At 43.7% G+C, this 13817-nt stretch overlaps 2 protein-coding genes across 2 annotated transcripts; one reads left to right on the top strand and one right to left on the bottom strand.

Moving 5' to 3' along the window:
- Positions 1-3620: 3620 nt before the first annotated feature.
- On the bottom strand, positions 3621-8213 carry LOC124682188 (mucin-17-like). Its single transcript, XM_047217089.1, has 7 exons — positions 7397-8213; positions 6474-6554; positions 6050-6098; positions 5824-5932; positions 4798-4850; positions 4579-4641; positions 3621-4366 (listed from the first exon to the last, which is right to left on the bottom strand). Exons 1-7 carry the CDS (start codon positions 8188-8190, stop codon positions 4007-4009), a joined length of 1509 nt encoding a protein of 502 aa, XP_047073045.1. The 5' UTR covers positions 8191-8213; the 3' UTR covers positions 3621-4006.
- Positions 8214-9995: 1782 nt separating this feature from the next.
- On the top strand, positions 9996-13363 carry LOC124676148 (39S ribosomal protein L46, mitochondrial-like). Its single transcript, XM_047212225.1, has 6 exons — positions 9996-10212; positions 10320-10385; positions 11318-11392; positions 12321-12450; positions 12634-12756; positions 12901-13363. The coding sequence occupies exons 1-6, from the start codon at positions 10025-10027 to the stop codon at positions 13048-13050; spliced, it is 732 nt and encodes a 243-aa protein (XP_047068181.1). The 5' UTR covers positions 9996-10024; the 3' UTR covers positions 13051-13363.
- Positions 13364-13817: the final 454 nt, after the last annotated feature.

Genomic DNA, 13817 nt, shown 5'->3' with positions numbered 1-13817 from the left:
TCCGTGTTTGTTATCTGTCTGTTGATGAAATCAATTAATTCTTCAATCTAAATACTAAAACCTATGGAGTTAGGAAGTTCACGGATATGCCGACACGCTTCCCCACCGTCTCTGTTGTTGCGGCATCATGGCTCTACGTGTCTTACCCGCACCCTTTATTGTCAAGTCGGAGTGGGCTTCTTTGTCCTTGTGAGCTTGTGTGAACTCTCAACACCATTAGACCCTCGTCACTCTATCTGATGGCACTCCCTTTGTAGACCAAGCTATGAAATAACATTGGGCATTGACTCCTTCATCTTGAAGCCTCTCCCCACCTTCCCTTGAGAGTCCACCGGAGAGAGCCGGGCCGATCCTATGTCCTCTTTGCCGGGTCGGAGATGGGCTAAGAGAGGCGTCATGTGTAGGGTTGTTAATAGTAGTTCCTCTAGTAGTAGGTTGTGGTTTTGGTGACATATCAAACTGTAGCTTGATGGTGTGAAGTGGCTAGATGTCACATATGTGAGGTTTGCTCCATGTCATGTGGGCTGGATCTTGAACCTGTTGCAGGTCTTCTTCCTTGTCACAAAGCTCTGGTGGTCAGGGGTGGAGGTGATGGGAAAAGAGGACGCGACAACTTCTACAAATAAAAGCCTTTCTTTTTGCAGATCTGATGCACCTGGTTTTGGGTGTTATGTAGGCTATGCTCGGTTGTGGGGCGGATCTATGGCAAGGGAGTTCGGAAGCTACTCCCGGGAGTTCATCCACGATAGCCATGAGTTTGTTGTCGTCTCATATGGAAGAAGGGCGGCCACTCCCACCTCAATCGCGGGCTTCGGTGTCCTCTGGCCGACTCCTGTCGTCTCCTCCCAAGTGGCTTCGTCCCCGATGATGTCTTGGTTGGCTGCTTGGTCATGCTTCAGCTAGGTGGAGAAGGAGCAAGACTCGATTGTGTTTTGCAGTTTTATTTTACGGTCCTTTGTGAAAGGTGGACTTGGTTGTAGTTTTCCATTTTCTCCTAGTCCTTGATGTAACTTGTACTCCACCGTTGATGAAATGGAGCTTCTACCTTGTAAAAAACAACATTAAGCAACTTCGTAAGAGGAGGGACATAAAGTGTTTCCTAATGGAGTATAGTGCTACTTGGGCTACACAAATATGTGGTCTTTCTCTGGTGCGCGGAAGGGCGCACAATGGAATAGGAAATATAGAAGAGTAGTGCAATAGGGTTGAGATATGAGAGGGACCGCACGAGTAAGATGAATGCCTAGAGAAGGACACCTTCCTTGTATTTTTGGTTGTTTTTGTTTTTTAGAACAATAACGAGAAAATATGGTATGTTTCCTTTATAAAAAAGGTATAGTTTCTAGGGATTAAAGATAGTGAATTTAATAGAGTTTTAAGTCAAATCCAACAGCTTTATTGCACTTGGATATGTCTTATCGTGCATGCAATTTGACAGTGTCCACGAGTAATTTCTAGTTAGTGAGTATATAATATCCTAGTTTGGATGATGAATTCCTACACATGATTTGTCAAAGCCCTTATTTTCTTATTCCCCGGGCCGAACAGTGACTCTCCTAGGTGATGGATGCTCCAACGCCTCTCGCGGGACCTATCATGGTATTTGGTATTGTGAGGCTATGGGTGAATGCAACTCTAGATTTTAATGATGTGTGACCGAACTTGCGATGCTCTTGTCCTTACAATACACGCCCATACTAAGGATACTCCTCATCAGACACGGCAATGACCATGGTTAAATATAGTTAGCATGCACAGTGAGGGCCTTCGAGGATTGGGTTGTTCCTGGACTGAACACATGACACACTTGACACAAAAGGTTTTCAATCATGATTGCCAATGGTTGTCAAATGTTACTTTTTTCTTTCTTTCTCAGCCTCGCCTGCCCAACCAGAGGCCGTTAAGTGACTTGGCGGGAGTTGCCAATGCCTAAGGGCGAGCTTTTTATGCTTTCCCTCATGCATCAACGTCTAAGATTCTTTTTACTAGGTATTTGTGAGCTCAAGGTACATTAAGTTAGAAAAGGGTGCAAGCTTGATGATGCATCAGGGGAAATTTTACTCCAGCTCCGCCCTGCCAATGCCTAGCCCGTGCGCGCCACCTGGCTATAGTGGATAGCCCCGTCTCACTCCCTCGCACTTACTTGTTCTTAATACCCATTTCTCATGTATAGCTCAATCATTTCTAATGAAAATCAGTATTTGTCTTTGCATAAAGGGAAAGAACAAAACAACACCTTTGAAGAACTGATATTTGGGAGGGGCCTTCTTCTAGAATACCTTCTCGAATGAGCAAGAGGTGGAACCCAGAAATTGATCCTTATATGTGGAAGAACCTGAGTAGTGATTGCTTATCGTGAGGGTCCAAATGATAGTCCTCCACACCTTATGAAAGGTGAATGTCTGAGATGAGGCCATAAAGATGAGCGAACTGCTCGATATGCTCCACAATGAAGTCGCCGTTGTTGTTGTCCGAGACCCATTTGAGGCCGTATCATGGACCGAATGTTTCTTGCGCTTAGAAGTCCCGAAACTTTTGGAAGTAATCGAATGAGGCGTGCAACCGTTAAGCTAGAATGAAGACTAGAAGGATGCTTCCATGCCATCCCCAATGGTAACCCTGGTTGCTGCATTGAAGAGCTGCCTATCAGATTCATCGTTTTGAGTTTCCATGGAGACGGGGCCACCCGTTTCAAAATTTGTGACATGGTATCCACATATTGCATGAATAATTTGAAGCTTTCTACACTTTCACAAACAAGTTACCAGCACGCTGTGACATGTAGACAACTTTGAGGACATCACCAAACATGCTTCACCGTTCCTTTTTAATTGACTCAAATTTAGTATAAAGTTATACTAAATCTAAGTCAACTAAAAGAGACCGGAGGGAGTACAAAGTATCATATACTTACCTGGTAACCATGATTAGAGCATCTCCAGCCGTGTCCCCCAAATGACGTTTGGGGGACCGCAGACAAGAAATGGAGAAAAAAGTTGTTCAGTCGCGTCCCCCAAAGAACGCCGGACACAAAAACAGCGTCCACATGCATGCATGTAGCCCCTAGTCCCCACATGTCATTATCTCTTCCCACACTTTCTCTCACCTACTTTTTCCACATGGGGTGGTTCCCTCCATTAAAATGCATGCATCTGAACGACGCTGTTTGAAAGACACGGCTAAGAAGGGTCTCTTTTTTGTACAGATTTTTAGTCTCTTTTTGTCCGGTGCTATCTCCAAACGTGCCCCAAATCGTTATGCCGGACAGACGTTTTTAAGGGACCCGACTGGAGCATCTCTTAGGACTAGAGGTGCACCTTTCATTTGTTTACTACACAAGTGCCAAAAACAAGACAATGTTCCCAAGGCATGTCAACGCCGAAACCTCCACTCAGATCTCTAGTGACCAAATCAGCCAACAGACCAATCCAAGACCAACACGAGCCAAGTTCTGTGTCACCACTCAACAGCAACACTAACATTAAGTGTCACATCTTCAGTTCCAATCGACCAATAAGACAGTGTGCACTCATAAACAACCTCAAATGACAGTTTGAGGGCGGTGAAAACAAAGAAACAACACTATCGAGGTTAATTGCTTCGCGGTAAAATCGGGGCAGGAAATAAGTGTAGTACTTTCTCATTATGAATAAGTTCACTACATTGCAAGTTGCAAAAAATTAAAGATAGCCAAGTGTCCATCTGAGTAACATTTGGTGCGTCATAACCTTTCAGCGTGTGACAACTAAGAAAAATGTATTATGGTCATTCTGAGCACATTTTTCCTTGGAGAATCTCAGTCGTTTTAGCCATGGTAACGCATGCAGGTCCATCGACGGCTTACTACACCTCGAGATCACATATCATGATCAGCTAATCATATCACGTATACACATGAACCAAGAGAGAATCAAATAGCACAACGAGCTAATCACGAGGGTTATAGCAATATCCAGATAGCTAAACAGAACTGCACTAGGTCATTTGGCCTTTGTTGCATGCAAAATCAGCTCTGCGGCTCCAGAGGTTGTTCACTGCCACCGACTGTTCCACAAGTAGTAGCCACGCCTGAGCTGGTATGGGAGTCGACACCTGCCATATGATGATCAGGCTTCTCCTCCTGCATCTCGACATCATCATGGCTACCGGGCCCTGCCTCGGCTTCTGCGTCAGCCATCTCTTCATCACCATCACCTCCTGCATGTTCTGTTCCGTTGGAAACCGCTGCAGGATGTTCCGGCAGCTTTTCAGGTTTTGCATCGACAGGATCTGTGATTTCTGTGATTGCTGTTGCTTCGGAATTTCGACCGTGGGCAACTGGGTATGGGTCGGTACACTTGGTTATAGTAGACGTGACTAGAAGGGTCTGCAAATAAGAAAGCTTAAAATTGGCAACAAAGATCTATTGTAGTTTACAAAGAAATCTATTAGACAGCATTTCAAGTTGTAGTGCAATAAGCAGAAAAGTTGATGCTCCAGATAAAGAAGTTAAACTCATACATTGCAGGTTACAGACTAACATAAGAACCATGTAGTATTGATATGCTCTACGTGATGGTGAAAGTTCAGGTAACAAACCTTCTCCAAGGCCAAAGCGAGCTTCGACAATTTCTTGTATGTTCCTTTTGGATCCAACAGAATCTGTCAACAGAAAGTTAGTATAAGGCTCCTTTCGAAACAACACCAATGCAACACACAAATGGAAACCACATCACCTTCCTTTCGTGAGTAACTGCTTTACCGACATTATATCATTAAGGAAACTTTAGAATCAAACTAAAAGGGAAAAATCATCACCTCACAAAGTCTTTGCAGTGTAAATGGAGGACCTTCTTCAAACCTCAAGAGGGCTGCAATGATGTGCAAACAAATGATCAGGATCTGTTCATGTTCCACACAAAGTACATCACCTCCTATCATATCGATAATCTGATCTGGTACAATCAACTTAGGATATTTTGGTATCTGGCAAGCTGCTTTTTTTACAGAAAATCCGGTCACAAACGGATATTTCATTCGAAATAACATGACAAACGAGTGCAAATGTCAGAAGGATAACTACCACACAATTTGCCTTAACCTAAATCCGATTTGTGAAAGAACTGATAGTATTTTTCACAACTATTTTTCCACATCAGCTCTGAAAAACAGAACAACACCATAACACCAAAAGTATTCTAAGTGTTGAGTTGAATAAACATACTCCCTCCGTTCCAAAAAAAAAGCTTCTCAACTTTTTCAAGATACGGATGTACCTATAGCTAAAACATGTCTATATACCTCCGTATCTAGACAAAGTTGAGAAGCTTTTTTAGGAACAGAGGGAATACATTTCGACTCTGTTATGAAGTGCAACACCAACAAACAATTCAAAACCCACCAAATGATGCTGTCATTTTAAGTTTTTAACTGCAGGCTATTATGCAAAAATACAAGTAACAGAAAGTCATGTAACAGAATTGTGAAACAACAAACCAACGTATTAGTGCCTTGACTTATTCATGGTCCTAAAGGTAGATATGCAGCTGCATATTAGTGCCTTGACTTCAATTGCATTAAAGTGTGCAGTTCATATTCTTGACAGTCAACATGAGTTATGACAATTCACAAACTACATACCCAAATCAATGGCTGATTGCTAAGTATGCCAAAGTTAACAAAGCTGCACTAAGTGAGGAGATATGAGGAGTCTAGGACCTTATCAGAATTTAAGGGGGCGAGAGAAACATGTATATCGTACACTAATGTGAATTTTGTTAAAACCTTCATATCGCAACAGCAAAATGTGAAGGCATACAGCAACTTGAAGTCTTAAAACAGTACCATCATTTAGCTGGCTAAACAGCTCTGAGTGTGCCTCTGCAGACAAAGAATTCTGTTGCTGCCCATCTTCTCGCATCACCATTTGAACCTCAGAATATTCACCCAAGACCTATATATGTGAAATGATGAAAAACAGCTTAGAAAGTAAAGCTACTATATTCTGACAAAACATAGCCAATACAATAATCTACAAACATTGTGAAACTCTTTTCATGGCTCCCCATACCTGCATCAATTGGAGAGACAACAACCTCTTGAGAAAACTCCATTCATGCCTGTAAAGCGGAAGTTAATCACAATGGCAAGAATAAAAAGGAAACCTCACATTCTCACCACAGAAAATTTTGTCCAAATGTTCCAGACCAGCAACTATCTCTTCAAAAGTATAAAAGTGAACAATTAGATCAACCTAAGCTTGGTTCATCTAGAACAACAACTGCTGCAAATTTTCAAATGCTACCTATTGACCTTCTGTCACACATTTTACACAACGATAAGAACAAGACATCCTCTATTTTCTATAAGGAAGAAAACCCAATTATAAGTTGCAGACCCGAACAGAAATATGAAGAATGGAGTTGCTTTCAACATTCAAAGAATCTCTAAATAACATTAAATGTATGTAAATTCATCCAGGTCCAGCATAATACCAGAACTTCCCCGTTTCAGCTATAACTTCGATGATGCCTCTCATTTCCCCAGGAGTAACATTGATGATTCCATCAGTATCCCTAGAATGAAATACATTTTCAAATGTTCAGAACAAGAATAAAAAGAACATGGAATGACCAAACTGTCATACCAATAAGAGGCATTTGTAGATTTTGCATATCTTAAGATACACGTTTGCTATTAAAAAGATGAAACATCAAAATGTCAAGCTATGCAGATTTTAAATCAATGTGTTTAAGATTGTATCTAAGTGTTGCAAGAGGAATCTTCCAACTTATAGTGATAGCAGGAATGCCAAAGACCCAGTATGAAAGAACAAATCACTGGATAGTTCGACAAATAAACATAACCAGATACAGATCAAAGGCCAGAGCATGGAAAGGGTACGGTGTGCTTTTGCTTGTTCAGTGAATTTGTGGCTGCGCAGATTATTATTGCTAGATTTGAAATGCACCACATATGGGCTGAACCTCTGCACTTGTAGGAGTGAGCCGTCATACTTTCTCACCCATGCAATGTGTCTTGACATAGGTGCACATTCTCCGGCCACTCTTGTGAGTAAGTGCGTGGTGAGAGAATATGCACAGACCTGCTTTCTAAGAGAAAGGAAGATGCAGAGATGTCACGGCGCATACGTGTGGGTGAGATAGCAGGAGCACTAACCCAGACAAAGCACACAATCCAGTCTCATAAGCACTAAATGTATGTCTAAGTTTGGTGTAAGACTAAAGAATATTTTAGGGATCTTTACAGTTTACACAATACACACTATACTCTACCCATGCACATAGAAGTGTCACTATCCAACAATCGGTGAAAGCTTATAGCGAGAAGGACAAAAACAGTAAACAAAAGTTAGATATGCAGACCGGCTACAGCCATATAAATTGGAATCGCTTACCCATGCTTGTACTGCGTGTTCGCATCCTCAATGTGATGATCCGCGTCAGCAGCTGCCTCGGGCACCACCAAGGGCACCCTCACTCCCTCGATATGTTGGTCTGTGATGACAGCCTCCTCTTGCATCACCATAGGCACTGTCGATCCTTCCCCATGCTGGCCGACATCAACAGCCTCCTGTGTCACCACCATAGACACTGTCGAGCTCTCCCCATGCTGGTCCGCATCGACGGCCTCCTGTGTCACCACCATAGAGACTGTCAAGCCCTCCCCACGCTGGTCCACATCAACGGCCTCCTCTGTCACCACCATAGACACTGTCGAGCCCTCGAGATGCTGGTCCGCGTCAGCAGCCTTCTCTGGCACCACCATAGACACCGTCGAGTCCTCAGCAGCCTTCTCTGGAGCCGGCACCGTCACACCCTCAGCACGCTGGTCCGCACCAACAGCCTCTTCCGGCACAGCCATTGGCACCGTTGAGCCCTCGAAATGCTGGTCTATAACAGCAGCTTCCTCTTGCACGACCGCCATAGACACCGTCGAGTCATCAGAAGCCTTCTCCGGCGCCACCATGGGCACCGTCACACCCTCGGCACGCTGGTCCGCACCAGCAGCCTCCGCCGGCACAGCCATTGGCACCGTTGAGCCCTCGAAATGCTGGTCCACAACAGCAGATTCCTCCGGCATCGCCATAGGCACCGACGAGCCCTCGGCATGCTGACCCTCGTTGGCAGCCACCTCCGGCACCGCCATGGTCACCGTCGGGTTCTCCGCTGCCGCCACACCTTCCTTCATTCCCAGCTCTTCCAGTAGCTGCAGGACAATAATAACAGACTCTATTACACAACAAATTTCGGTACATTCCATATACTACAGCATTGGGTAAGAATGCCATCGTTCCGTCCCGATTCAGTTCACACAAACAATCCCTTCCCACATCATAGCTAACACAGAAAATTTCATCATCGTCCTCCCCGCTGCTCCCTCCCATGGAAGCACCACCTTGCCCATCCCAAAACCACGCACGATTCTTCCCAGAACTAGCTCCTCCGTGCCCTAAAACACGAGCCCATGCTCACAATTCCTCCGCGTCAGAACAGCATCCTCACGCCCAAATCACGGAACGCGTCGAGGCAATGCAACGGCGTTGAACCACTACCGGCGCAATCTCCGGAGCCCGGGGCTCCAGGTACGCCCAATCCACAAACGCGGCAACAACGGCAGTCCCTGATCCGGACCAACGAGGGCTCCGCGAAGCGGAAGCGCGGAGAGAGGGGATGGCCGGGGAGGGAGAGGGGGCGCACCTAGAGGGGCAATTTCCTGCGGCGGCGCGGCGGAGCGGGCACCGGCGCGGCGGTGCGAGGTCCCTGCGGCGGCCTGAGGACCGAGTGGGATGGGGAACCTGGTTATGGTTAGGGCGGATCAGAAGAATGAGGGGTCAAATTGTCTATTTCCACCTTGGCAGCAAGTGATGAATGGCCAAAAAAACTATGGAGGAAAATCGGTGGTATTTTAGAACACTTTTTTCTTTGCGATAATTTGAATATTCGAAAATGAAGCTCAATGCTTCCATGTGGTCATATGAGATGTCTCTAGGTGATTCATGGCAAAACAAGTTCATATACTCGAAAGTAGAAGACAACCGAGGCGGCCGAACACACAAATTCGAATTCGTTGCTTGAAAAACCATGATTCTCTCCAACATGGATGTAGAAAAGACTCTTACCTTTTCTATGGAAAATATTGGCTCGCTGATTTTGGCATGTGTCCTAGTGAAGTCGTGCATGACTCTTTGTTAAACTAACTCTTACACAAGCATGGCGGGAATTTTTTTCGGTAGTTTCTCACCTTTTCTTGTTACGTGTTGTTGTTGGCGATTCTACATTGGTAGCCAGAAACAGATGTTGTTATAGGTCCAAAAAACCTTATATGGAGAAGAGTCCCCATATTTATAAGGTGGAGAGCAAAAATTGAAAGACCAAGGAGCAAAAGATGGTAGATATTAGCTGGTATATCCGTTAGCGTGGAAACGCCACTCAATAACGGAGGAATTCATAAAAAAGTTAAATACGCGATTATATCCATTTTAGATATATATATATGCCTTATTTATGAGCATTTAAGTAGGCTCGCATGAAAATGTCAACTTAGTAGATTGTACAGCAAAGGGGACTTCATATATTTTTTTAAAAACATAGATGCAAACATAATGATTTTAGAAAACGTCCAGATTTTATCTGTTAATTAAATAAATTACATCAAATGAAAACCTGAAACACACACACACACACACTAACGATGTTATACTTGCAAACAAAATTTGCATCGAATTCCCCTTGAAGAAGCTATCACACCCATCATATTTCTCACTTTTCCGGCCATTTGCACAATGGCTGAATTTTTCGAAAACCTCAAATCTTCCCATTCATTCCGAACATCTATTTAGCACCAAACAAAGGCTGAATTTTGCTGAAAAACTGAAAAAGAAATTAAGAATGAATGAATGACGTCGGCCGTTCAGCAAAGCCCAAGGCCCACGAGCTGGGTTTAAGCAGAATTCTTTCCTTCTCGCTCACTGCCTCCTTCCTCCCACTCTTGTGGCGGCGCGACCCAAACCCCACACCACGCCATGCTGCCGCGATCGCCGGCGAGCCTCCACCTCCGGTCGCTCCAGTGGGCGCGAGCCTTCAGCTCGTCCTCCTCCCCCTCGCCCTCCGCTGCGGCCGACGGGAAGATCGTGGCGTCGGTGGTCTTCGAGCGCCTCCCGGTCGTCATCCCCAAGATCAACCCCGTCGTCTACGCCTTCCAGGAATTCTCGTAAAACTCCAGATCCATCCAGCCCGCCTCTCTCCCAGCTTCCTGCGTTCTGCCGTTTCCTCGCTCGTTCGGCTGACCTTGTCGTCGATGCCTCTTCTCCTTGCTAGGTTCCGGTGGAGGCAGCAGTACAGGCGGAAGTACCCAGACGATGTCCTCGGCAAGGCGGAGGCCAGGTGACATTAACTTTCTCCCCTCGCGTGCGGCGTCATTTGTGTTTTTTTGTCTGCCTCGACCATTTCTGGTTTGTAGATCTTACCCTAGGTTCGTGCTAGCAAAACCGAAATGTTCGGTGGGTTTATAAGTGCATTGTGTTGGCAAAAGTGGCACATTCTCTTCGGTAATACCTGTGAGAACCCTGTATAAAATTCAAGGAGAAGGAAATAAATATTCCTGTTTTACTTGTAAAAGGAACACCACTGATTAAGCTGGGTTACATTTAGTATGCACAAGATAAACATGGGGAGCAATTGGAACTGAATATGTGGAGTAGCTGTACAAGTAATGCCAATATTTGTGTTCTTCCAGAGTAACAGATGCATGACCGAAAAGTGGCAAAAAAAATTATATTGAGGAAAAGAAGTAATCACTTAGTAGTCGCGTCGTGTCAACCTGGGATTGTATGCCTTTGATGCATGAACGAAAAGTGACAAAAAAAATTATATTGAAAAAAATCACTTAGTAGTTGTATCATGTCAACCTGGGATTGTATGCCTTTGAATCAAAATCAAATAGCAACCTGCAGGTCCGCAATTGATACCCACTGCATAGTGATATCAAATGGAACTTGCCAACAAGTGGAATGCTTCTCTTGTTCGGAGCGATCTGTAATGGTGCTTAGAAGGAACACCAGTAAAGGATATGGCCCATTCCATGCGAATGATGCATGTTGTTTGCATAATCCCTGCATAGCTACATGACCATACATTGCACCTGCTGTCACAGTTATCTGCTTTATAACGTGATCATGCATGATTTTGAGGATATACAGTGACCTGGATGCGGTAATGAAAAACATATATGCAGACAGGCATTGATTCAGTTCTTTTCTTGTCATTGTATACTTTAGGCATCACATATGTTGCAACTTGCTTGTTTCTGTGTGCAGGGGTAAGGGCGATTATCAGATAGATTATGTGCCTGCTCCGAGAATCACAGAAGCTGACAAAGCAAACGACCGGAAGTAAGTTTCCAACCCATTCCTATCTTTTTATTTCTCACCCTACCTTGTCCCTTGAAGTTCTTTTTGCGGTTACTGCCAGTGTCAATTTCCCTTTTGTCATTGTCATAGTCATTGTCAGTGTCAGTTATGCTATTCTCATTCAAGACATGTCATGTGGTCATTGTCATTGTCAGTTATGCTATTGCCATTACTTTGATAGTGTCGTATAAACATGTAACTTAATTATAATTAAATCGTAGTCTGGTTATTTCCTTTTTTGTTTCAGTAAAGGATATGGTGCTTAGAAGGAGCACCAATAACTTAATTATAATTACTTTTATAGCCTTACCAGGTGCCCTGTGCTTATTCCTTTTTTTTGTTTCCTCACCTTAAATTCTTAAACCCAATGCCCTATTTATTCTAAAAGCTGATTATGAAATCATGTTAGTGATATCATCTTCTTGCACAGTTTTTTGTCAGTGATATTGTCTCCACTCTTCACACCTTAATTGCATGGCTGATGGAGCCTACTCCCTCTGTCCTCAAATGAGTAACTTTGACCAATTCCCTAGGAAAAAAGTAGTAGCATTTATGATACTAAATTAGTATCGCTAGATTCATCTTGACATGTAGTGCAATAATATAGTAATTTGATGTCATATGTTGCTATTTTTGTGTAAAAGTTTAGTCAAATTTGAAAGTGTTTGACTTCCAGAAAAGGAAAACTTACACTTATTCGCGGACGGAGGGAGTGTAGTGGAGTGTATGTGCCCATTCCACTGGCTACACTGCATGTACTTTAGTATGTAACATGGTTTGTTACCTGTGAACACACATCATGTGCTGAAACTCAAATATACCTTGTCATTTAACTCTTGTGACAATGCTGCTCTGTGAGTGTAAGTGTGTAGCAAAGGTCTAGCTTATGCTAATCCAATGTTTTCTATAGGTCGCTACAACGAGCTCTAGACAATAAACTTTATCTTCTTCTGTATGGCAAGACTTTTGGGGCTCCTGATGGCAAGCCTGTTTGGCATTTCCCAGAAAAAGTGTATGAAAATGAAGACACTCTGCGTCTGGTATACACTTGCAAAAAATTACCTATGAAATTCCCATATCTATGATCCATGCTGTATTCAGTTCCAGTTTAATTACTTATGTTATCTTACGCCTTTTGTCTGTGCAACCAGTTTAGATTTGTGATTTTTGACGGTATCATTTTCCATATGTTATCTGTCTACTTACTGGAGATTTCATTCCAGTGTGCTGAGTCGGCGTTAAAGTCTGTTCTGGGTGGACTGGACAACACCTATTTTGTTGGCAATGCTCCAATGGCTCATATGGAAGATGAACAAACAGGAGACTCTAGTGTTCCATCACTCAAGGTACTTGTTGTTTCACCATTTGAAATATGATAATGCATCCTGTACTATACTTAAGTTCCTTGCATTTTGTAAGGCAAACTGATGGTTTATTAGTTTGATGCGCCACCATGTGAGTGTTTCTTATCCCGCAAATGCTTGTGGCAGCGTTTCTTCTTCAAGTCGCAAGTGATCGGCACCACGAAGCTGGATATTGGCAAGTGCGAGGACCATGTGTGGGTGACCAAGGATGAATTGCTGGAGTATTTTCCAGAGCATAAGGCGCTCTTTGACAAGATGATCATTCACATAAGATAGCTCTCTAGTCTAGTTTATGCCATAGGCGACAAGGCCGAGCCTACGTGAATACCGAGCAATCCATCATTGGTGTCATACTGCTTGACCTGTGTTCCAGTTTACAGGTGATGAATCCACAGAGTCACCACGAAAAAAGACGGCATTGAACTTTTTTTTCTTCCTGAAATAGAACAATGCCAGCCATGTCCGTGTTGGCTGTCTCTTTTTGTTTTGTTGGCGCTGTTAGATTAAAATGTACGGCAATGTTGTAGCCTCCTACTCCTCATACATCTGCTACTTTTATGAAAAATAATTGATGGGCCAGGTTGCGTTCTGTTGTCTCTATTTCCTGACGTTTTTAGGCTGCAAACTTTTGTAAGGAAATTTGCTAATAGGTAGTCCAGTGTCTGCAGTTCTTTTTCCCACTCTAGCAATGTTTGATCCATCTTCCTCCTGGACGACCAAACAAAAACACAATGATCTCCTGATCGCTCGTACTAGTACTAGTATATATGTACGCAAATTTTCTGTTGATGTATGGTACGGCTACCTGCCTTCACAAGTCCATGTGAAGAGTATTCTGACTTGTGGAACTGGTGATGTGAAGAGACACGTGTGGTCGCCATGGCCTTTCATTTGTGTCTACGACGTCTCTGGTCTCCGCTATAGAATACTGTGCGTGTGCTGGAGCACGTCCCATGCAGAGGAGAACGTGTCGCCACACGGTAGCTCCACCACACAACACCGCTTTGAGAGTTGAACTGCCCCTACACTGTTACAGCCAGCCT

The sequence above is a fragment of the Lolium rigidum genome, chromosome 1 (genome assembly GCF_022539505.1).
Source record: "Lolium rigidum isolate FL_2022 chromosome 1, APGP_CSIRO_Lrig_0.1, whole genome shotgun sequence".
In the NCBI taxonomy this organism is placed as follows: domain Eukaryota; kingdom Viridiplantae; phylum Streptophyta; class Magnoliopsida; order Poales; family Poaceae; genus Lolium; species Lolium rigidum.
Note: the sequence above shows the minus strand (reverse complement) of the source record. Positions and strands in the feature narration are given on the sequence as shown.

Excerpts from the sequence above, each read along its gene's own strand:
- LOC124682188 (XM_047217089.1), bottom strand. The coding sequence starts at position 8,190 with ATGAAGGAAGGTGTGGCGGCAGCGGAGAACCCGACGGTGACCATGGCG. Across the intron at positions 6,555-7,396 it reads AACACGCAGTACAAGCATGG|GGATACTGATGGAATCATCA; the intron begins GTAAGCGATTCC and ends ATTTCATTCTAG. Across the intron at positions 6,099-6,473 it reads GCTGAAACGGGGAAGTTCTG|GCATGAATGGAGTTTTCTCA; the intron begins GTATTATGCTGG and ends TCCGCTTTACAG.
- LOC124676148 (XM_047212225.1), top strand. The coding sequence starts at position 10,025 with ATGCTGCCGCGATCGCCGGCGAGCCTCCACCTCCGGTCGCTCCAGTGG. Across the intron at positions 11,393-12,320 it reads GACAAAGCAAACGACCGGAA|GTCGCTACAACGAGCTCTAG; the intron begins GTAAGTTTCCAA and ends TGTTTTCTATAG. Across the intron at positions 12,451-12,633 it reads ATGAAGACACTCTGCGTCTG|TGTGCTGAGTCGGCGTTAAA; the intron begins GTATACACTTGC and ends ATTTCATTCCAG.